Source organism: Sebastes fasciatus, chromosome 7 (genome assembly GCF_043250625.1).
Source record: "Sebastes fasciatus isolate fSebFas1 chromosome 7, fSebFas1.pri, whole genome shotgun sequence".
Taxonomy (NCBI): domain Eukaryota; kingdom Metazoa; phylum Chordata; class Actinopteri; order Perciformes; family Sebastidae; genus Sebastes; species Sebastes fasciatus.
In genome coordinates, this window is record NC_133801.1 from 2701947 (window position 1) to 2726096 (window position 24150).

Genomic DNA, 24150 nt, shown 5'->3' on the forward strand with positions numbered 1-24150 from the left:
TCAAAATATTCCATAACAAAGACTCAAACCAACAATGAAAATAACAAGTATTTCATGTGTATCACAGCCTGGTATCTCTTCCTCCTCTGAGCCATAGAGCTCCATTTAAAACACACCAATGAGCCACTCCGTTGCTCTGGGTGACATGTTCCTTCATTACCATGAACATGGACAGCTTCTCCACTGTCACACTGCTAGATATGATAATGCTGCGTCTACTTGTCAGTCGTGTTACTCTTCGCCATGACAGGAAGTGAGGTTTCACACTTAACTCCTGAAACAAAGCTGCTGCTGTGTTGCAGACAGCTGGCCTTACAGTGGCTGTTCAGACACACAAAAAAAGCAGTAAAGGACTTTTAACTGTGCCACCCTTAAGATGATCGAGAGCCTGTTCCGATTCCTTAACTAATTTGAGTACAGATAGCGATGGAGGAAAGACGAGAGAACAGCTTGTTAAAAGGACTGAGGAGAACAAAGACGGAGTATTCTGGGCTGCAGAGAGAGAGAGAGAGAGAGAGAGAGAGAGAGAGAGAGAAGGAGATGTTATCGATGGAATGATAATTGAGCGGAGAAACATGGGAGCTGTGAACTAGGCCACCCTCTGAAACACCAAGATTACTGCTGACGCTGGACCCACTCATCCACACGGTAGACTACGTAGTAATGTGCCTAAAAAGGTTCCACTAAGAGATATATTATATATATATATATATATATATATATATTTGACTCAAATCATATTATATAATGTAGGGCTGTCAATGGATTTAAATAGTTAATCACAATTAGGGATGCACCGATACCGATACCAGTACCGGGTCCGATACCAGTACCGGGTCCGATACCGTGCTCATGTACTCGTACTCGCAAAACGGCTCCGATACAACGGCACCGATACCACTTTACGGCAGCGTGACGTTAACCTCCCGTCACCATCTTTTGGGTCCTATTGCACGCGCTCAGCTGGCGCGCGCCGGCCCTCACTTTCGTTACGCCACGGGGTTTTGCTTGCACCCTCTGACTCACGCTTGGGTTAGACTTCTTGGTCTGTGTTTCAAGACGGGTCGGGTGGGTTGCAAACACCACCGTAGACCCCTGGCGCCTTTTTTTATGTGGGCAGGCCCCGCAGTTGGGGCGCACTAAGGACAGTCTGCCCCGGTGATACTTTGTCCACGGCCCTGGGAAGCACCTTTGCCAGGAGCCTTTCCAAGCCGACCTAGAGCCGGTTGCTGCACACCACCTCGTATGCGGGACGCCCCAGCCTGCCGTGTGTCGCTCACACCCTCCAGCTGGCTGTTAACAAGGGCCTTTTGGCACAGAGAAGTACTCGTATCTGTACTCGGTATCGGGGAGTACCCAAATGTAAGTACTTGTACTTGTACTCGGTCCGAAAAAAAGTGTTATCGGTGCATCCCTAATCGCAATCTCAAATTAAGCGCATTAAGGGAGATTTGTCAACCAGCTCTGTCAGTGCTGCACTTTATTTATGGATTACAACTGAATCTGAGAGACTGAAACAGTGAGAGAGAGAGTGTGTGTTTGTATCTGTGTTTACACCTGTATTCTCTATGTGTGTGTGTGTGTGTGTGTTCCTGCAGATGACTTTGTCTGTGTGTTCCTGTGTGTGTGTGTGTGTCCTATATATTATTCAGGTGTCAGCCGGTGCAGGGCAGTACCTATTTATCAACACTGGAGCGGAGGTGACGAGACATGGAATGGAATTATAAAGCCTAGCCTGACCCGCTGGGCATCTGTGTGTGTGTGTGTGTGTGTGTGTGTGTGTGTGTTTGTGTTTCAGAGAAGGAAACATGGAGGGAGAGTAAAAGGAAAAAGACAGAGCGATAGCGTCTAAAGAAAAGAGCCTCAAAGTGAGTGTGTGCATGTGTGTGTCTATACGAGCATGTGTGCATGTGTGTGTGTGCTAGAGGGTCTCGGTCTATTATAGAGGTCTGGTCTATAAGTGCTGCAGTGTTCTGGGTCAGACTAATGGTTGAATGAAGGCCTCAGGCACTAACACACACACACACACACACACACACACACACACACACACACACACACACTGATCGTACAGCTGCTATTGTTGCCTGTGGCCTTGTTGCTGCTCATGTCTCAGCCTGAGGCTTCCAGACAGAACTCTACACAGCGAACCCAGCAGCACCGTCAGAGTTGGCTGTTCAACTCCCGGTGTAGCTCAAAGGCCGGAGGAAGGCACATTATAGCAAGCTAAAGACATTTCTTCTCTTTATAGCTTTAGTGGACAAATCATTCCGTGATATGCTCTGATGTGTGACATTTGGGGATTTGTTTTTCTTCTTTCTTGGTTGTTTCCATGAAACAAAGAGATTCTGTTCAGTTTGTCTGTTTTATTAGCAGAGGACTTCACAGACGCCGCCAGGTGTTCACCTCTTTCTCCCCAACAACTAGTTTTCACACAGGGACCTTCACTGCACTACACAACACTTCATCCCATCTTCATCAAATTTAGAAGATATTAATGACCCGAAAAAAGTTATTCATCCCGTTGTTTTGGGGGGTTATCTTTAGACTAAGATTTGAGTCAAAGTTACGCAGTGTGTGGAGACGCATCAGATTTACTGAATGTTTGTTCTTTTCATGAAATGTATGCTTGTTTTCTAAATCCGTGAAGTTAATAACATCTGGTTACAATAACCCCTGGCAGTGGGGTAACGATGGAGCATCTGTGGGATGTGCTGGACAAACAAGTCTGATCCACGGAGGTCCCACCAACAGAAGAGCTACTGGAGCTCAAACTGCTGGAAAAGTTCATGCTGGTTCTGATAGAAAGGTGTCAGAACACACAGTGAGGAGCAGTTTGTAGTTTGTTGCATACGGGGCTGCGTAGCTGCAGACCGGTCAGGGTGCCCCGTGCTGACCCGTGTCCATCACCAAAAGCACCTACAATGGGCACATGGTGAGCAGAACTGGACCACGGAGCAATTCTTTGACATCATGTAGATGGCAACGAGTTGGAGGTGTTGACTCGGCCTCCAAATTCTCCAGATCTCGATCCAATGGAGCATCTGTGGGATGTGCTGGACAAACAAGTCCGATCCACGGAGGCCCCACATCGCAAATTACAGGACTTAAAGGATCTGCTACTGACGGCTTGGTGCCAGATACCACAGCAGACCTTCAGAGGTCTAGTGGAGTCCATGCCTTGACGGGTCAGGGCTGTTTTTGGCTGCAACAGGGGAACCTACTCAATATTAGGCAGGTGGTCATGATGTTCTGGCTGATCGGTGTATATGAATTCCAGTGTTCTTCTTCTTACTTCATTGTTTTGTTTAGAATGATAACAGACATTTAGAAACCTCCTTGTGTAAATCCAGCGTCTCAGTGTATTTAGAAGAGTTACGACACACTCAAATGAAATGAATAGCAGCAGTTGGATCGTACAGCGAGTGAAGGTTACCCTTCATGTTCTACATCACCCTTGCCTTGGGCACGGAGCGAGTTAGAATCCTGCACAATGAAAACCAGGAAAGATCCAAGATAATTGCAGTTTAAATATGTCAGCGTGGCAGTGTGTTGTCATTTAATAGTTGTGAATAATGCAATGCTCATAATGATATGAAATACGTTGAATGCCATACAGGATTTAAAGAGAAGCGTGACCTCAAGTGTTGCCTCTCTGCCTGTTCATGACAGCTTAGTGAATAATGCAGCGGCCACAGCCGTGTGAAATAGAGCCACTCAGGATTTCAGACGAGGCACGACACTAAATCCAGCCCATCACTCGGGTTACATTTCATTTCCACCGCTCCTCGTGTTCACAATCTATATGTATGAAGTGGCCGTATGCCTCCATTCCTTTTATGCTCCATTATTAAATGACACGGAAATGTAGCTCAACCCGCCTCTGGAAACGCAAGCATATATCTTTTATTGTCTTTAGAGGAAAGGTCACAGGTTTGATTCCTTTATTGGTTGAACTACACTTCCTGTTAAACCGTCAACAAGACACTGACATCATTCCTACATCACTCTGGATTGGATCAATAACGTTATTTAATATTACACACCCGCATGAAAAAGCAGTGGTTTGTAGTGACAGAAGTCTTAACCTCAGAGCTGGTTAATGTACTACATAAAGTATAGAAAGAGCACTTATGGTGGGCGGCTGGATGGATCCAACAAACACAGGACTTTCAACTGGGACCCCGTGTTCGAGACCGGTGTTTTGTTTTGTAAGTTATGTTAATGATGTTTGTCACGTGTTTTGTAGTGAAGGTTTGGGACGTCACCTTGTTTCTGTAGTTTACGTACCTGTTTTAAGCCCAACCATGATGTTTTCCCTTACCCCTAACTAAGTGGTTTTCTTGCCTAAACCCAAGTCAGTGGTTCTTTCGCGCCCTGCTGGTGCTGCACGTAAATACAGGCGTGTGATATTCACGTCTCCGCGAGGCAAAATGTGACACTGACACGCTTTCCTATGGTGCACAAGCAGGTCTATTACACACTCACGGCGTGATACCGGGTTGGATTGTTGCCAGTTTCCCATCCCCACCAACATTGTGTTCTTTTAACCATGTCTGCAACCTTAACCTCGAGTTTTTGTGCCAAACCTGAACCATAGCAATGACAGATAAAAAAAAAACGTCCGCAGGAATCGTCCTGCTGGTCGAGGCATCAGAGAAAGATAATTTATTTTCCTGGTAAAAAGAAAAATACTGATAAAAAAAAAGAAATGCCTACAATTAGCTACACACTTGTGGAAAGTAACTAAATACATATTTACTCCAGTGTGTACCTGAGTGCAATCTTGAGATACTTCAGTATTTCCGTTTTTGACTACTTCTACTTCAGTGAATGTAGTTCTTGAAGCATGCCATCACCTTTAGAACACTTTCATTAAAGCAAAGTTTAGATCCTCATGTCTACTTCTCATTTCTGCAGACCATTTTTGAATGCACACTTTACAGTTTTAGATTTTTGGACGTTTTTTTCCCTCCCTTAGCATCTATTTTCCTTTAGCAGCTATTGGTTTCTATTCATCTCCGTATGGTGTTCAAATCTTTTAGACTCTTAAAAATGTGCCTGACTTGTGTAAGCTATCACAGTTAACATTAATGTTGTTTGTTTGTTGTTGAGTGAGTCGCAGGGATTTTTGAATAGTATTTTTGCTTGTAATGCACATCCCTAATTAATATTGCACACAATGAACAGTGATATTACACATGAGATTGATATTATTGTTGTTGTCAGTGTGTCCGGTGTTTTCAGTTGTCCTACTACGTTATGTTACACGCTTGCTAGCTTTCTAAATCGTTATCCTCTGTGGCTTCTAGACGCCGACAGTAACGTTGATATTGCTGTTAATTAGAAGCAGTGTTCTCACGACTTAACCACTTGAACGCCAAGCATATCGTGTACACGACTTCCCATGTTGTAAACACGAGATCACTAGTTTCAGTTGAAGGCACTATTAGATGGATGTTTGAATAAGGATGTACCAATAAAAAACCCTACAGGCTGGGGGGGGGGGGGAGCCGGCCAACAAGCTGAGTGTGTAATTGACAGCGGTGAGTCAGAGATATACAATTAGTAGTGAACCGGAGGGAAGCACCTGGCAGACTGTCAGCCATCTGACGACACCGAGCCGAGGGAGGCAGAGAGGAAAGCTCACCGGTGATCCAACAGCAGGAAACATGTGAACCAGTTTAATGACCAAAACATGCTTTCATGGAACATGAAACTTCAGACCTGATAATTAATTGTCATCAAAACACCAACAATCTTCTATTTATTCATTTTGTTTCAGTTCCTGAAAAGGTGACTTAATGGAGATTACACAGCACACTAAAGGTATAAAATATAAATGGAAAATCCCTTCGCACCCACAGACACAAGGTCAGGGTGAGAGTTTCTCGACATATCCTCGGTTTCATCACCTCTCATCCTCTGAATATCAATAAGGACAGAAAGAGAGCAGAGGAGAGAGAACAGCAAAGAAGACAAGATAAATTGTGAGTGTAGGAGAAGAAGAAGAATGAGCATCCTTGTGCAGATGAAGAGACGGACAAAACAACCCGTCCAGGCACTCGTTTAATAATACGATGGCTCATTCACAACTCAATACACAAGAAGTTTTTTGGTATCACAGAGACGGTGTGAATGAAAGCGGGAGCAGCTAAAGAAAGTGATAACCGATGTCTGTCTGTCAGCTGGAATAATAAGTATCAGCAAAACTCTCCTTCCTGTCTGTCTGAGCTCTCAGTTTAACTTGGAAATAGTCGCATAAACACTTATGGAAAATGTTAAATGTAAAATAAATTAAAGCTGCATTAGAATCCTACGTTTTTTGCTGTTGGTAAATTTAATTTCCACTTGAATAGATCGATAACCAATCTGCCATGTGTGCAGCAAACAGCGTTTTGAGTCTCAAACACCGAATACACATAACCACAGTATTTAAACGGGGAGATCAACACAATAACAACAAACTTTTGAGATTCTTTTTTCCATCACCACATTACAATGGAAATTGAAAACTCAACAACAGTGTGTTTTTGCAGAGACAACTTCCTCAGTCGTGATAATCCAAAGATGTAACGGTCATCAGATTTCCCTCCTACTTTCGACTGAAGAAAACCGTTTTGTGAAAGACACGTTGTTATTGAATTGTTTTTGAGGAGCACAAATAAAACTCTATTCGTCTTCATTGTTGAGGAGGAAGAAGACGTTTTGGAGGCTGATATCTCATGAAATATCTCATCAGCCTGTTAAGAGAAACTATGTGCATGGCTAGATCATGGATGTATTAAGAGCGATGGATACAGCGTTGGAGGCAGAGCCCCGTTCACTCCTATGAAAGTTACTCTGTGACCCATGGAGCCTAAATGGCTCAACTTCCGTCTGGAAAAGTATGCGGATCTTGGGTACATTGGAACATGCGGCGTAGTGTCCGCTCGGTCACATGACTCGGCAACGGGGTCCCAACGTCATGACCGTCGTCACGGCTTGTGCTCCAGCCTCGGTCTGGGTCTCACTCACATGAACGGAGGAAGGGAAATAACTCTGGATTCAGCTATTAGTGCGTTTTACAGTACAACTTTAAAAACTTCATTTTTTAAATAAGGGCTATTAGAGTGTTCATACTGTGAAGTTGATTCACCTAAAAAAAACGTATCCGCTGAGTTACAGACGTCTCTTTCCCAATGTAAGTCTATGTGAAAAAGTATTTTTGGGCCCAATGGCATCACGTGACGGACACGGAAGTTGCAGTACCGCCGTTTGGCCACTGAGAAAGTCCGGATCGACGACCGGCGCTCTTCCTGGGGGCTCATCTGGGAGCGTTTAAGTGCTGCACAAACTTCGGTCACTCACCAGAATTTGATTTCCCCACCTGGATCCCGATGATGCAGGATGACAATCACACAAAACTGTCCAATCAACGAGTTACCTGTCGGTCCGTATAACTTCATGCTCACTCGTCTTGGTTCAGTGTGAACAGGAACCGGACCAGAACTAAAATACAACAGCTTAGCATTTTGTTTTTTCCCTCTTTGGTCCGGACCAAATGAACCAAATTATACTGCAGATAAACACGAGGTAATATTGTCCTGCCTTCACCTAAAGACACAGTTGAATGGAAGTAGCTCACATTTGTCAGATTTTATGTTAGCTCAATTTAAAAACTCTGAATAGGACATGGAAACGGAGACTGAGAGACACTGATGGGACGTAAAATGGCGAGCAAGTGAGTCAGACAAAGAGACGGAGAGGAAAGATAAAAAGAGAGACAGCTGGCAGAGAAGAGAGCGGCCATCATTAGTGGGAAAAAGGTCAGCGTGGCCTCAGGTTGTCTTTACTTTATCACACACATGGAGACGTGTGTGTGTGTGGGTGTTTCTGGTAAAGAGAAGGCGGACGAGTGACTGAGGCAGGTGAGTGAGGTCAGGAGATAATGGTGTCAGATATAGACACTGGTCAGCTGGGTGTGTGGGGATGACTTGCAGAGAGAAATGTTAATTCTACTCCTCATTATAAAGAGACACTGAAGGCAGTAGGTAGAGACGGGAGATAGCAAGTGACATAAATGTTAACTTACAGGACTCATAAAAGACATAATGCGTCTTTCTGGTAAAAGTACAATGCAAAGACAAAGCAAGTCTGGTCCATAACCAGTTCTTCCTTGGCCCATGTTACACCCTTCCACGATGTCTCGCCCCGATCGACGGTCGCACCGGGGCAGGGGGGTGCGTCCCTCCCCGACGGGGAGAGAAGGCGCAGCGAGTGCTTTGTCCACGGCCCCGGGAAGCACCTTCTCCCCGAGCCTTTCCAAGCCGACCTAGAGCCGGTGGCGGCGCACCGCCTCGTATGCGGGACTCCCCAGCCTGCCGTGTGTCGCTCACACCCTCCAGCTGGCTGTTAACGAGGGTCTTTTGGCACAGAGAAGTACTCTGAGTATCGGTACTCGGTATCGGAAGAGTACCCAAATGTAAGTACTTGTACTTGTACTCGGTCTGAAAAAAAGCTTTATCGGTGCATCCCTAATTTTAAGCTAAAATTCATTGTAAATCCATCAGATAATGTTTGAGATATCTGACCAGAGAGCATTAGCCGTTGGAACAACTGCCATTCTTACAACCACTACAAAAAAATAGCTCCTGATGTCTTTTGCTGACACAGAAACTCTTAAAATGACTGTGTTTTAACTTTTATGTGGCGCCACAGCTGATGTTAGACGTGACCTCCTGCTGTCTGTAGCGGTGACACTGAGAGCCGAGCTCTGAGTCTGAGCTGGAGAGAAAACCTTTTGATTTGATCTCAGCCTAAAAGCCCGGCTGTCGTCTCCCGTACTGGAGGTTTGCTAACTGGAGACCCAGCGGGGCAAAGTGACATTTGGCTGATGGAGGGAGAGCAGAGAGAGGAAGGTGCAGGAGGGATGAGGCGCGTACGTACGGAGGTGATGTGATGGAGCGAGGGAGGAGAAGATGACATTACAGTGACTTTCTAAAAGGTCTGATAGAAAAAAGAGAGAGGTGTAGAAAAAAGAGGAAAGCTGATGCCTCATCATCTCAGCAGAATATGATCAGCTGTCATTTCCTGGACCCTCTTCTTCCTCCCTCCTTCCTCCCTCACTCCCATCCACCTATCTCTGCATCAGCTGAGTCAAAGACACATCTTCTCTTATTCACAGCACAGCATCAGTCCACCCCTTCTCCATCACTGCCTCCCTCCGCCTTTCTACTTTCTCTCTTCTTTAATCTCTCCTTCGAGAGCCAGGCAGGATGGTAATTAGAAAGCCAGCACACACACACACACACACACACACACACACACAAACACACACACACACTTTCTCACAGCGTGCTTTATAAAGCCTTTCATGCAGACACACATATTCCTGGTCCGGGACAGAAAGAGAAAGAGGAGCAGAAGAGAATATTAAAGGAAGGAGAATCAATAGATTCATTTCCTGCTGCTGACAGAGGTTGATCTCTCCCTGGACCCATAATCCTTAGTGTGTGAGAGAGAGACAGAGAGAGAGAGAGAGAGAGAGAGAGAGAAACAGAGAGAGAGGTGAAGGATAAAGCTGGTCAGGTTGTTCTAGCCCTGAGGCAGAATTGAGAAGAAGGAAGGCATATTGTGAAAAAAAACACAACTTGGTTTCCTCACCCCCCCGTCCCGACATCATCTACAGAGAGTCCAGCAGACCCGGAGAGGAGGGAGGGAGAGAGAGAGAGAGAGAGAGAGAGAGAGAGAGAGAGATGAGGAAATGTCGATCTGTTATCTCGACGCTTCAGTTCTCCACTTTTCTGCCAGCGCAGCACGTTTAACTGAAAACCTGAGAGTGCGAGGAAACTGAGATGAAAAAAAAAAAACAGCAGCGAGGAGGAGGAGGTGAGATGGAAACCACGCAGTCTGACTGCACCACCAAACCAGCTTTCTACTCTCTCTCTCTCTCTCTCTCTCTCTCTCCATCCTTCCCACATACTCCGTTCACACTCTTCTGTCTCCTTCTTGCTCTCTCTCACTGCTCAAATTATATTTAGATATTAGTAGTTTGTTTTGCCAAATACATTTTGATAGAAATGGAAGTGCTGCTAAGATTCAGTTACAACATGTTATGGTTCACATCCTGAGTCCTACGTGTGGTTAGGTTTAGGCAGCAGAAGGACTTTGGTTAAGGTTAGGGACAGATTTTGGTTTTGGTACATACAAGGAATTAGACTCTGGCTTTTATGCATCTCTCTTAATGTACTTACACAGATATAGAAATAACATTAAGTGACTAATGGGGACAACATTTTCTGAAACTGATCCAGTATCGAGAGAACGCTGCAGACGGCAGCTGGAAAATGGGCTGTGATGTAATCATTCGAGGCAACCTGGTCCCGTCAGTTTACGTCGCTGACAGACTCAGATTGTTATTATAAGTGTCTGACAACATTATGGAAAGGACCCTACAAAGACATGAATCATTTTTCTTACCTTTCGCTTGATCCGGTCTGTTTGTTATTGTGCGTCTCGCTCAGAGAAATCTCGTTATGAAATCATCTACATATTCGACCAGGATAGTGAAATTCTTTTAGATAACACTAAGCTTCTCTCCAACTCTCACTCACGTTTCCACCGTTGTCTTCAGGCAACAAGTCACATGACACAATAACAAACAGGAAGAGGAAGGTAAGAACAAGACTTTCTGTCTCAGTAGGCTCCTTTCCATAATGTTCTCAGACACTTATAATAACAATCTGAGGAAAAAACAAGAACCTTTAGTGGACGTAAACTGACGGTGCCAGGTTGCCCCAAAGGATTACATTACAGCTCGTTTAGCGGCTGCCGTCTGCAGCGTTATCCCTCAATACTTGACCAGTTTCAGAAAGTGTTGTCCCCATAAGTCGCTTCGACACAAAAAACATGGGAAAATAAAGTAAAGTAAATATTAATAAAGAAAACACATCGTTGACATTTTCCATATTGACCACAGTCTTTCCCGAAACCTTAACCAGGAGCTTTAAGTCCCTGAACACAACTAGAAAAACATGAATCATGCTTATTTTAGGAAAAACTGATTTCATGCATTTTGTTTATGCAATGTGCCACATGTTGCTTTTTTAAAATGTAATATGAAGGAGAAAAAAAAGTCATTTTGGTGGACATAACTACTGATCACGTTGTGACTAGGGGGGGCTAATTCTTTTACTTTTTTTTTTAAACCGATAACCGACCCTCGTTAACCGATTATTAACTGACAAGATTAGTGCGTCACATGAAGCGGTGCTATTTTTAGTGCCAAACACGCCGCCCAGCTGCAACGACGAGCCAATGCGCAAACAGGTTAAATCCATCATTTATCACTAGCTGCAGTGTAAGAACACAACAGACAACACCCGTCCAGGAGAGTTACTGTAGCAGCCACGACGCTGTGTGTATTGTCCCAAATAAGTCTCCACCGCATCTGTTAGTTTAGCTGCGAGGTTGTCAGCAGTGTGTCTGCCCAGCGTAACGTTAGCGAGTGTCCGACAGACTGTGTGTGTGTGATGGTGAGTATGAAGTTTTCAGTTATAGCTGGGAACGTAGCAGTAGCAGTGTTCGTACAGTTTATTTGTCGGTGAGTAAATGCTACAACTCCTCAAGAACCGAGCCAAGCTCCCGCACTTTGCTTGCCGATAGCGTTAATCAGTTAAAATGCTTAATGTCGGTTAACGGTTAACTATTAACATCCCTAGTTGTGACTGAATAACATATGATTTGTTGCTGATGAATGAAACTTTGCCGTTGAGGATGTTTCAGAATAACTTTCTAAAGTTGCTACTCACACATAGAGTATACCTCGATAGTTATACGAGTCAAATTTATATCCAGATTTAAAGAAAGGTCCAACTCCAACATCTCAATCTCCATCAATCTCTCTCTCTCAGGAGAGTCGACACCATCTGGCCTGATGTTCTCAGAGCCATCCTTCCTTTCTTTCCCTCATAATACGTCTATTGTCTGTGTTGAACCAATGGCCTTGATTTTTACAGCTACCTATAGATATTATATTTGCTAGACTTTTCCTGTTTGCAACATCTTTTGTTTGTGCAGCTACAGTCAGTCTTTGGCTGAATAACGTGAGCTGAAGTGATGCTCTGTCAGAGAAGAGGAGAGGCTGTGCTAGTGGGAGAGGAAACATCAGTTGATCGGCGCCCAATTTAAAAAAAAACCTGGAGAAGATTTTTTTTTTACATCTATTTCATGTGTAATGCATAATTTGTTCAGCTCCCCTGTGGCATGGTCAGAAGTTATAACCGTGATGATGGTCACTGAACTTCTAAAAAAATCTCATTGCCCCATTTGTCATGCCATTACGATAGGGCAGCGGCGGCCTACAGGGAAGAGCCAGCGGCTCCGGACCGGAAGATCAGCGGCCGGGAAAACGAACGAGTAACCTCCAACCCCCCTCCTCCCGCCATCCCTCAACAACTTCCATGATGAACCCCAGAGCTGCTGCTGCTGCACAACCAGCTCACTGCAGCTGCTCAGTTCACACAGTTAATGCAGCTCAGCAGAATTGGACGGCTCCCAAATGTGAATGTGAAGCAGGCCGGGGAATAGCAGGGGGCAGGACCGCTCGACTTTCCCTGGAAAGATAAAGGGCAGGAAAAGGCTGTGCACAGTTTGGGGAAGCTCACTGCATCCAGACTTTTAGGATAGTGGGGGGGGCAGATTTTAGGGCTGGGTATAGTTTAAAATATTAAGATACCAGTCAGGCTGGTCTCGTACAATATTCAGAGCTACACCTACAAAAAAAACAATTTGTTTATAATTCATGTAATCATGAATCAGGAAGTATAAAGAGCAGCAAACACCGTGCAGGAAGGAGGTCGGGGGGATGGGTGGCTCAAAAAATACAGAAATTTCGGCCAGGAGACTGGCGTTCATGTCCCGTGTGAAGACAGAAGTCAACTTTGATTTATTTGTCACGTAAGAAAAGTAACGCCACTTCCGGAGTTATTTTAACCCAAACCACCATCTATTCCTAAACCTAACTATGTGGTTCTGTTGTCACAAACCTCAGGAAGTTGTTTCCTGTGAGACGGATGTTTATTTTGAAAAAACGTTGTGCATGTAACGAAATGAACGAAAAAGGAGGAAGAACATTTGGGATCGGCTCCAGTGTTTTGTGGGGTCGCAGTGATCTTGACCTTTGACAACCAAAATTGAATCAGTTGATCCTTGAGTCCAAGTGGAAGTTTGTGCCAAATTTGAAGAATTTCATTTAAAGGCAGGGTTGATGATGTTCTCCTGTAGACACTATTTGTTATATTGGTTGAAATGGTCTTTACACCCCGACAGCGATCCATTACTGATGAGCTCTGAAAAAGGACCGGAGAAGAGGCGTCATCTGTAGCTGCTGTAATCCTGTAGAAACGTCTACCAATCACTGCCTCGCGGTCCGCTTGGAGAGAACCAATCAGATGCCTCCCTGCTCGTACTCTACCCTTGGCGTGCACCAGCCTGAACTCAAAGCGTGTCGCCGCACGTTTCCTGGAGAATGGAAGAGAGAACTCAGCCCTGCAGTAGCACTGCCGCGGTTACTTGTCATGAGGTAGCGTTGTTGAGTTGAGGTCCTCTCTCCGCTCTGTGTCTGTGAAGTAGTTATGATGCGACGGTCCTCGTGCATGTGTGTGGGGGGCCGTTGCCTTGGAAGGAGCCCCGAGGGGATGGGAGTGGGGTTTAGATTGAGCTCCTGAGATGATGCTACTTTCAAATGATGCTAGCTTTCCAACATCGACCACCAAAATATTGTGCCAAATTTGAGGAAATTCCCAACAGGCGTCGGATGACCTGAAAGCATAATGCCTCCGGCCACGGCCGACCTGGATGGACTCAGCATGTCTGCAGACCTCTCCCGGGTTTATCAACATAACACTCAGCCCTCCTGTTTCAGGAATCACAAAGAACGAGATGGTGCTCAGCCAATAAGAGGCCAGAACGTGACAGTAGACAGATACTTTACATACAAAGAGCATCCCAACATGAAACCATCTTAAAACACAAGAGATAGTAGTCACAACAATGGATGTGAAGTGTTGCATCAGTATGTGAAGATGAACGGCTCGGTGCCGACTGCAGAGTCTCTGTGAAGCCCGGGACCAGACTGCAGAGGCGGGGCGGAGAGGGCACGGTGGGCGTCGTGAGTCTCCTCTATTACAGCGTACAGAGGAGAGGCCAATAACTCTGCCAGAGAGCTCCACTTGTGTTATAAAATGTGATGCACTTAAAGTCAAAAGTATAAGTACCGCCACTGTGAGCTGAAACGGGTGCTTTTAGTTGAATCACGGATTACAAGGGAGGCCAGAAAAGCCACCGCACAAAGACATGACTGCCTGGTCGTGATGGGAGAAAGAGTACGGTGGCCAGCAGGAACAAAAACTGGATGTAATCAGACCTTCATCAGATATCTTAATTCATAAAAATAGTTATTTAAAGTTTGATTTGAAGAGAGGTTTGTCTGTTGAATTACATAAAAACACAGAGCTCAAGGGAACAACAACAGCGATTTTGCTTCCCGTACTCTACTCCCGTATTTTCCCAGCCGAGCCGGGGAATCAAACTGTTGACCTTTGAAACACAAGAAGGCTGCGTCTCCGTGCCTTCGGGTGGCCACAGTAGAGTGGATGTTAAAAGAGGAGAGAGGCCCAGCAGTACCTGTTGGAAATACTGTAGAAACTCTGGAAATACACAGTAAATAACGGCACGGCTCCCTGTCTGTTTGCATCACATTGGTACAGACACAAGAGAACTCATCTACTCTCATCTACTCTCATCTCTCCAGCTACAAATATAAAGCCTTTTCTCTTTTAATAAATTATAAATCTGTGTCACACGACATAAATGGAAATGAAGCATACATTAACAATTTCTTTATAATGCTGTTAAAATGATATCTCTGTATCTCATATGACAAACGGGGCATTAAACCCTGCGAGTGCGACACCCTCCCAGTCGAGGTGAAACCATCAGGTCACCCCCACGGTTCAATGTGAAATGATCCATTTGGACGCTCTGCAGTTGACCACATGTTCCCTCCAATATAGGGTTGGAAACGGACACTTGAGTGTCTTTGGTTTCTGGTTAAAATGAGAATTGAGGCTGTGGACACATTTCAAACTGTCATCTGTCAGGCCTCCAAATGCTTCGTAATAACACTCAATTATGCGTCCTGGATGGCGTTGCTAGGTTACAGAGCTGGCTGGAGCGGGCTGATGGGACCATCCGGTGGTCACTCAGTATCACGGGCTGATGGAGGGTTCACACTCAGCCACTTGGCAGCTGGAGCCTGAAACATGCTCTGAAACCCACATCTGGTGATTAGCGTGTGCAAATGGAGACGGAACAAAAGATTCCTGCAGGGAACTTTTTTCTGGCTTCCTCATTTGCGCTGCTCCACATTATATTATGTGTTTGGTCAGTATATTTTATGCAAGATGTATTTGTTTGTCACTGGGTGCTGCAGAGTTCAAAGATTATTTTTGCTGCATTGATTCTTTCCCCCTTTGGACATTTTTCTGCACAGTCTTTGTTTTAAAATGATTACTTTACATTAATCTCTGTCTGGCTTTACTCATTCATTTTCATATCTATGCTACTACTTGCCTTCCTGTTCCTTCTCCCATTGCAGGCTCACACTGTCTTTCTGCAGGTTGATTCCTGATTTCTTTGTCTCCACCTGTCTGATACCTGAACTCTGCTGGGGGATCGTGACACCCCGAGCTCTTCACACGTTTTTTTGTCATTCCTGCAGTGTGTTCCAATCCACGTACTTCCAGAAGTACACTTCAATGTAGTGCACTTTGTGCACTCTGTACTCACTTGAGTAGTGCGTAAATTTCAACGGGATAGGATCGTCTCAAATCGAATACTCTGCGGCGCACTGACCGGAAATGACGATCGCAACATTTGACCGTGTGTCGCTACCCGCCAAAATATCTTCTGAAAAAAATTTATAGCAGAGTGGAAATTACGTTTCCAACGTCGTGGCCTACGCCTACGATGTGTCCTCCTGTTGGCTGAAAATGCACCGGTATGTTTACGTATTGTATTGTTTTATTCTGTTATCTACGTATGTTTGAATAGTGGTCGTGGTCCCGCCCCTTCCGCTACGAGCCAAGATGGAGACAGTTGGGTGTGGAAAGTGTCCAGCGTTCAACACTCAACGATCTGACTGTTTTGAGTACAACATCCGGGTACTTTGAGTGCACTGCATTTTGGCGTACTTTCCAGTGTGAACGCACTTATGCACTCAAAATAGTAAGTGTAAGTACAGAAGTACGTGGAAAGGAACACACTCCTGGTGACGAGTGCAACACCAGTAGGTGCAGGAAGATTTAGGGTTTTCATTAATAGCTGTTTATCCTTAAGTGGACCTTTCCCTCCACACCTCCTTCTGGACACCTCAGTAAGAATTAAAGATGTGCGCTTCAAAAATCAAACTGATTAAGCTCTGAATTATGACAATAATGCCATATTTTTCAAAATACATTTTGTGCGCTGATCTGATATCTTTTGCCTGAAGCTAAATCACATTTTGTTTTTCACCTTACTCCTCTTTTGTTGCTCACTGAGCTGTTCACTTCCCCCCCCAAAAAAACCTGAAACAGCCTGAAAATCCCTGACAGAGCCTCCTACACAAGGAGGAAGACCTTGGTGAGAACTGCCCACACAGCAATGATGAGTGTTTGGAGCGAAGACAGACAGACAGAAACAGAAATCATTCACACACATACACACTATGCTGCATGATGGATAGTTTCAGCATCAACACTGCAATGCGCGCAAGCACAGCAGTCACATTGCAGGACGTGCAATGTTGGCAAATTAACATGAAGCAAAAATATTTGTACTCGTCTCAACGGGTCTGCGCGGTCTGCCTGGGATTCAACTCGGCGCGTCAGAGACGCTCCTGGTCATGTCAGTGGTCTTAATGTTATGGACGGTCTAAATCTTCCTGTCATTTACAAACCATTGCTCAGTATGTGATGTTTCAGGAAGATAATCAGATAATCGATCTCTTGCCTGTATATGAGGATGTCGTCTGTGGAGCTGTTGTACTGGATCTGGTACATGCGGACCCCCGGTATGTGGTTCTGCGGGGGCCATCTGATGGTAGCGGAACCGGACGACAGATCCGACACGCTGACCCTCTGCTGGTCGGACCGGGCCTGACCTCCGCTGACGTTGGACTTGATGGATGTGGGGATGTCCGAAGGCCCCGGGTCGGGGTCCAGTTTAGGGTCGAAGTGTGGCGAGGGGTTGACGACTAACTCGACGGGAGCCGTGGCCTCCCCGGCTGCGTTAGATGCTATGCACGTGAACTTTCCAGAATCCTAGAAATCACCGGAAAAACAACATTTATGTTGACTTTTACTTTGTTCGTTGGTTCCCTACGAAGCCAGTTATAATGAACAGACTCTTTATCTTTTAGTCGCGTAATTCATGACATCATTTTGGGAGTTAAATAACCATTTGAACAAAGATCTATTTCTTCTAACAGATTTCACACTGACAGATGTAGTAAAACAAAGATTGTCTTGGTGGCATGCTAACAGCTAACCAGCTGATATGCTCATTTTCCTGCTACATGCAGGCAGGAATAACTTTTTCAGTTCCTGATTCAGTTCCTTGCAATGTAATAATTGTTACTTCAATCTGAACTTAGTTACAGTACGTGTTACGAAAAATGAATGTTAAATATATTCCTTTTTATAATGTTATTTATGTCAGTCTTTAATGTTTTTATTGTAAATTAAAAACTATATATAAAATATAATAAAGTATTACAATATAATTAAATGTTAATCGTGATTAACTCTGGACAATCAAGTGATTAATCGCTAGGGCTGTCAATCAATTAAAAATATTTTATTGCGATTAATTGCATGACTGTCCTTAGTTAAGCACAATTAATCGCATGTTTTTTATCTGTTCAAAATGTACCTTAAAGGGAGATTTGTCAAGTATTTAATACTCTTCTCAACATGAGGTTGGACAAATACGCTGCTTTATGAAAATATATGTATATATTTATTAATGGCAATCAATGAACAACACAAAACAATGACAAATATTATCCAGAAACCCTCAGAAGACGTGACTATGACTTGCCCCAAACTGCATGTGATTATCATAAGGTGAGCATGTCTGTAAAGGGGAGACTCGTGGGTACCCATAGAACCCATTTACATTCACATATCTGGAGGTCATAGGTCAAGGGACCCCTTTGAAAATGAACATGACAGTTTTTCCTCGGCAAAATGTAGCATAAGTTTGGAGCGTTATTTAACCTCCTTCATGACCAGCTAGTATGACATGGTTGGTACCGATGGATTCATCAGGTGTTTTAGTTGCATATGATGCCAGTATCTTCACTCTATCTTTAAAACTGAGTCTGCTACAACCTCAGGAAGATTGATATCGCAAGTTGCATTAATGCATTGAAGAAAGTACTGGTGTTTAAATTAATTTGTGTTAACGCGTTAACTTTGACAGCCCTTTAATAAAGTCCATAATAACTTATCGAGCTGAAAGCATGCTTTATAATCACCAAACAATGTGTTACTAATCTCTCAAAAAAGCACAGTAGTCGTTCTTAAATGCTCTTTATACTGTAAATGTACTGACTTGTCTAAAACAAAAATAAAAAATAGAACCTACCTTGACCGAGGCCTTGAGGATGTCCAGCGAGCCGTTCTCATAGCAGACGGTTCTGGACGTGTTGCCGATCAGCTTCCCGTCCGGACTGACCCAATGTGTGGACGGCTCGGGGTCCCCGATGGACTTGCAGCGCAGGCTGACCTCCTGACCCTCCATCACAAACATCTTGGAGGTGTGGCGAGTTATCATCGGCGGCTCGCAAACAAACTCCTCCTGTTAACGGACACAAGAACAAAACATATAAGTCACCGTATTTACATTTATACTAAAGATTTAAGCTTGTGGAAAGCATTGAGAGTTCACTCCACAAACTGTATCATAAACAGCTGCAGTAAACGCGTCGCGCTGCCAACAGGAGAGATGTTTATTATTTAAAGACGTACTGAGAATTAAACTGCAGATTTTGATTCACAAATAAAACAACAACATTTGAGATAAAATATCCACGAGGTTCAGAGAAAACATCAAAAGAAGAGCAGTACGTTTCTCTCTTCGCTTTGTGTTCTTCTAACAGTAGACTTTCAAAAGGAGTTCAATTGTGTGCACATGAAGATTAAGTGAGTTTTTTCAGCCCCTTGCAATATTTAAAACCCACCCACTGGCACCTAAGCCAGAATAAAGCCAGCCAAAACCCTGGTGGAGTATTATTGCTAGGCCATGCAGGGCCTGCCAGGGCTTACAGGACTTACTCATCATTCCTAGCACTCAGTGCATCTGCGAACCTTTTTCTGGGTCCTTCTTGGGTCTCGTTATCAGCAGAGAAGATTTGTGACCTGATGACCGCCGGGCTGTATCTTCAAATTCAGCACTCCAGCCTTTCACTCTGGTATTACATTCTAACCCTCGATTGCACCTGTGAAAGCTCACAGTAAAAAGGCCGTGATTGAACTGAAGCTGCTCCCAGATGTGTGGAAGTGTGAAAGTATGTGAAGGAGGGAAAAGCGTGCTCATCTGGTAGTTAACCCTCAAGGTCCAACCGGCGTCAACTTTTCTTTCCATTTCATGAGAATTTAACCTCTTGGATTTTTGACTTTTCTGTCGCTGGAGGAGAAGCAGCGCTGCAGATGCCGTAAACAGCCGAGCAGCTTTCATCGATTTCAAAGCAGGTATTCCCTTGGCGGCTGATGGCTAATGCCTGACCGCTGATGGATGCAGTGGAGGCTCTCTCTGTCCTTGCAGTGGGAAAGAGGCTATTAACTCTGTGCGTATTAATATGCCCAGGCACTTTGGTGACACGGAGGTCTCAGGATCGACCTCTTTACAAGGCTAATCCTCTTATAGTGATCCCGCAACACCTCTCTGAGGGACGTCCACGACTATTACTCGAGGTGAGGCAAAGGTCTGTACATCATCCTCTCTGAGATGATACCAATTAATCCCATCTTTATCTCACGGTGCACCTCCACTTATCATGGAAGCTCTCAAACAGCCAACAGAGGGGGTCGGCTCCTGAAGATCTCCAGGTGAGGCGAAACCCTCTACATCATCCTCTCTGAGGGGTAACGTCCTGAACCTGAACCACTTCATTCCGTTATCTCTCCAAGTATCAGTATAGCTCCGCTAGCCTATACAAGTAGTTTCCCAGCAGGTGGAGAACAAATCTCTCAGCGGCTCCTTGACCTTTAGACTCACACCATCTAACTGCAATATGCAGCAACAACACATCTGCACTGGTTTGGCTTTGCACAATTTGAGCTGCTCTATAATAGCTTTTTATAGCTGTCGGCTTTTATAATATGGCAGAGATGGATCATAGACAGATCAACAATATTACAACGTTCCATAGTAATAATACAATCATAATACAATCTATATGGTCTAAAGTGCTTGGTGCATTCAGGGCGTGTCGCACTCTACTTTTGCTAGTTAAACGGCGCATAATCTGGGCGCAATGTAAGGAACAAGCGGCAAAGAGTTGTATTTATGGCGCCTTCAAATGGGGTTTACCGTATTTACGAGTTGGGCCCATACGAACGCCCCCCTCACGTCGTATTCACGACCTTGGAAGTGGAAAGTTTCTGAACTTTCTGAGTTCACAACTTTTTATGACGTATTTGCTGACGTTTTCAGAAAATGCGGAGCCTATAGAAGTTCATTTTCCGGTGCATAATAAGTTAATATATATTGTATGTTTTAGTCGTATGTTTTTTTTCTTGGTAATTTTATAGTGCGTCTGAGAAAAAATGTTGATATTCCCAACGGCCTCATCATCATGCATTTCCTGCATTATGTTACCCGCTTGCTAAATTGTTAGCCTCCGTGGCTTCTAGACGCAGATAGTAACGTTTATATTGCCGTTGCTTAGCAGACGACTTAACCACTGGAACGCCACGCATATCGTGTACACAACTTCCCAGTTTCATTTGAAGGCACCATTAGTCTCTTAATTAATCAAAGGTGTGTTTTGGGCGTAACATGAATTAAGCCAATCGGAGTGTCATCTCCCATCCCCTTTAAAAGCCAGGTGCACCTGCACCTAGTTGCAGAAGCGAGCAGTTTTCTGCAATGGAAATGTTTTTGAAAGGCTAAACGCCAACAAATATAGATTGGAGCAGAATATTTTGTGAGATAAAAACATCTTGATGTGAATTTTGGAAATGATTATATCTATCTTTTTTTCAATAAATGTTGACTTTTGGACTTAACGACGTTTGGAGTTATTGGAAATGTTTGGATCACACGAGTCTGTAACAATCCTACGCAGCCACCACTGGAATCTAATTCTACAAAATAGTATAACACTCATATTATCAGTGGAGCCTGATCTGTATCTGCAACTGTGCAGAAATACCAGGCTCAAACAGAATGAATAGACATGCGGGGTACATGTTGATTTAGAATTCGAATGTCAGCATTGTTAATGCTGCTCCTTCTTAAATGAACCAATAAATAAATATGTGCATAAAGATCAAACACGGGACCACGTGTGCTTATTTTTGCCTCTTATGGCTTAATTGTACCATAAACTCTATGATCTTAAACCAGATCCTGGGTATTTGCTGAGACATAAACCGGAGCCTCTCATGTTCCCCTCTCTGTGTCTTCTAACTCTACAATGATATAAGGAATAAATACATAATGCAGTGTCGTGGTTCTGATGCTTTTTTTGCATATCAAACTCCATGACTCCACAGTTCCACCAGAAGGTGCACTCCTCTGTGACACCGACCATCTGGCCGGCTCAAGTGTCCTTGAGAAAGACAGTGATGGTGCATCCACATGAGGGCTGAAAGTTGAGACAGCGAACAAACACACTACGCTGCAGGGTTTAGTAGATTATGATGCTAAACACACAGAATGCAATTTCTATGACCAACATGTTTAAATCATACATTTTTTAGGCGACAGCGTTAGCCAGCTAATGATGACTCGGGGCTCCTGTTATCTGGAAGTACAATATTTGTGTTATTATTCTCACAAAAGGTAACAAGATCAACCAGAGGCCACTTTAGCTGACCTCTGTTTAAATACTTTAATAGTCGTATTTATAAAAGCAGGCTCAGGCCTGAAAGAAATCTCTAAATATACATTTTCCCGGAGAGACCTTTAAGCAGCTGCAGGTCCAAATGATTTCTGTAACTGCGATCTTTAACTGTAACCTTTAACCATGAAAACAGAATCAACCCTGTCGCCAGAAAAAAATTTGGCATTGCACGTTTCTGCAAACCACGGAAACCTTCCATGTTGATGTTTCTGAACCCAAAGTATGTTTCATAAATATGTTTCATATCAGCCACATATCACGCCTGCAGAAGCTCACAATGCCACGTGGTTAATGTTGTGAAATGGTTGGTTAGGTTTAGGCAACAAAACTACTTGCTTGAGGTTAGATCATGGTTTGTGTTAAAATGATAATTGAAGAACTTAACGGAAGAACTTAACGGAAGAACTTAACGGAAGAACTTAACGGAACAACGTGACGGAGCGACGTGACGGAGCAACGTGATGGGGCAACGTGACGGAACCAAGTGACGGAACAAAATGACGGAACAAAGTGATGGAACAACTTGACGGAACAACTTGACGGGACGACGTTACGGGACAACATTACGGGACAACATTACGGGACAACTTGACGGGAGAACGTGATGGATTAACGTAACGGAGCACATAACGGAGCAAAATAACGGAGCAAGGTAACCAAATAAAGTAACAAAATAATGTAACGAAACAACGTAACGAAACAAAGTAACGAAACAACGTAACGAAACAACGTAACAAAACAACGTAACAAAACAACCATTCTTATGTAATGTTACATGACGTTACAATGTTACGTAACAAGCATAAAATCATTGTTTACTCCTGGTTTCACCCGGGCCATGAACAGCGGTCTCTGGGGAGAAAGTCCTGCCTTTGTTTGACCCCTCCCATCCACCCTTAGTGCACTTTCTTGCTTGTATACTCATTATTATACCACGTGAGTTTCAATAACGGTCGCTCGATATACTACGTCACTTGCTCTGACCGGATGTGAAAACATCGACATTCAACGTATCTCCGGTTTGCAGAAACATACAATGCCAATTATTTTTATTTTTCTGGCGACTGGGCTGACAGAAAATACTTTATTGATCTCAAAGTTGGTCAAAGTTTCATTAACGTTCTACATCAGTGTTCAGCATAAACAAGAATGCAAGTGTTTCAGCTTTAAATTAGTTGAACTCATGTCGACCAAAGATATTTATCACATTTTAAATTTGGTGTCCATGTTGTAATTGTGATATTGCACACAGAGGTGTTCCATTATAGAACATAATGGATCCTTTGCCCTTAGTCCATTGTTTTTCTTATATCTGGACACTTTGTTGAGCATCACTGTATCCTTATGTTTCTTATGCACTGTAAACTCTGACTTTCTGACAGTATTACGTGGGTTTTATGACATGCTATTACTGCAGCAGCTTTAACAAACCTCTCTGATGGTCCAGAAGTATTTGCCGGCCAGGTCTTTAGGTGAAGCGCAGGTCTCCAGGTCGTCCTCTCGGGTCAGTCGGCGGAGCCAGACCAGCTCACAGTTACAGTGCAGAGGGTTCCCACCGAAACTCAACACCAGAGCCGTGAGAGGAGAACCCTTCATCTTAGCGTACACCGGGATCCGCAGGAACAACGGGTCTGGAGGAATCTTCTTCAGCTTGTTGGACGTCATGTCCAGTCTGGTGATGGGAGACAGAGACGCAGCGAGAGGGATCAGTCTATAACTGTACTTTCATTTTAAGGCATGTCGTGGGCAGGGAAGGGGAACTGTTGAATTGTTTAAACAATCAACACACTTTTTTAAAGTTTGCTTGGCAGCATGTGGAGTTCAGAAAAAAGGACGACACCACATCTTCTGATTGAATCTAAATCATTTGATCTGTTTTAAATGTATTTAATACTGTAAGGGTTAAATCAGCAGCAACTAAACTTGGTTTAGATTCTTGAAGACGTTTCACTTCTCATCCGAGCTTCTTCAGTTCTGGCTGAAACTGAAACCAG

General features: G+C 44.0%; 1 protein-coding gene across 6 annotated transcripts in view; it reads right to left on the minus strand.

Annotated features, from left to right (window-relative positions):
- Positions 1-24150, minus strand: part of LOC141771100 (leucine-rich repeat and fibronectin type III domain-containing protein 1-like protein) — a 389487-nt gene that overhangs the window by 24783 nt on the left and 340554 nt on the right. For all 6 annotated transcript variants that reach the window (XM_074641026.1, XM_074641023.1, XM_074641022.1 and 3 more), the window contains 3 exons: positions 23588-23828; positions 18673-18885; positions 17035-17345 (listed from right to left, as the gene is read on the minus strand). In XM_074641026.1, the coding sequence (XP_074497127.1) occupies positions 17035-17345; positions 18673-18885; positions 23588-23828 (765 nt within the window). The remainder of the gene's footprint in view (positions 1-17034; positions 17346-18672; positions 18886-23587; positions 23829-24150) is intronic.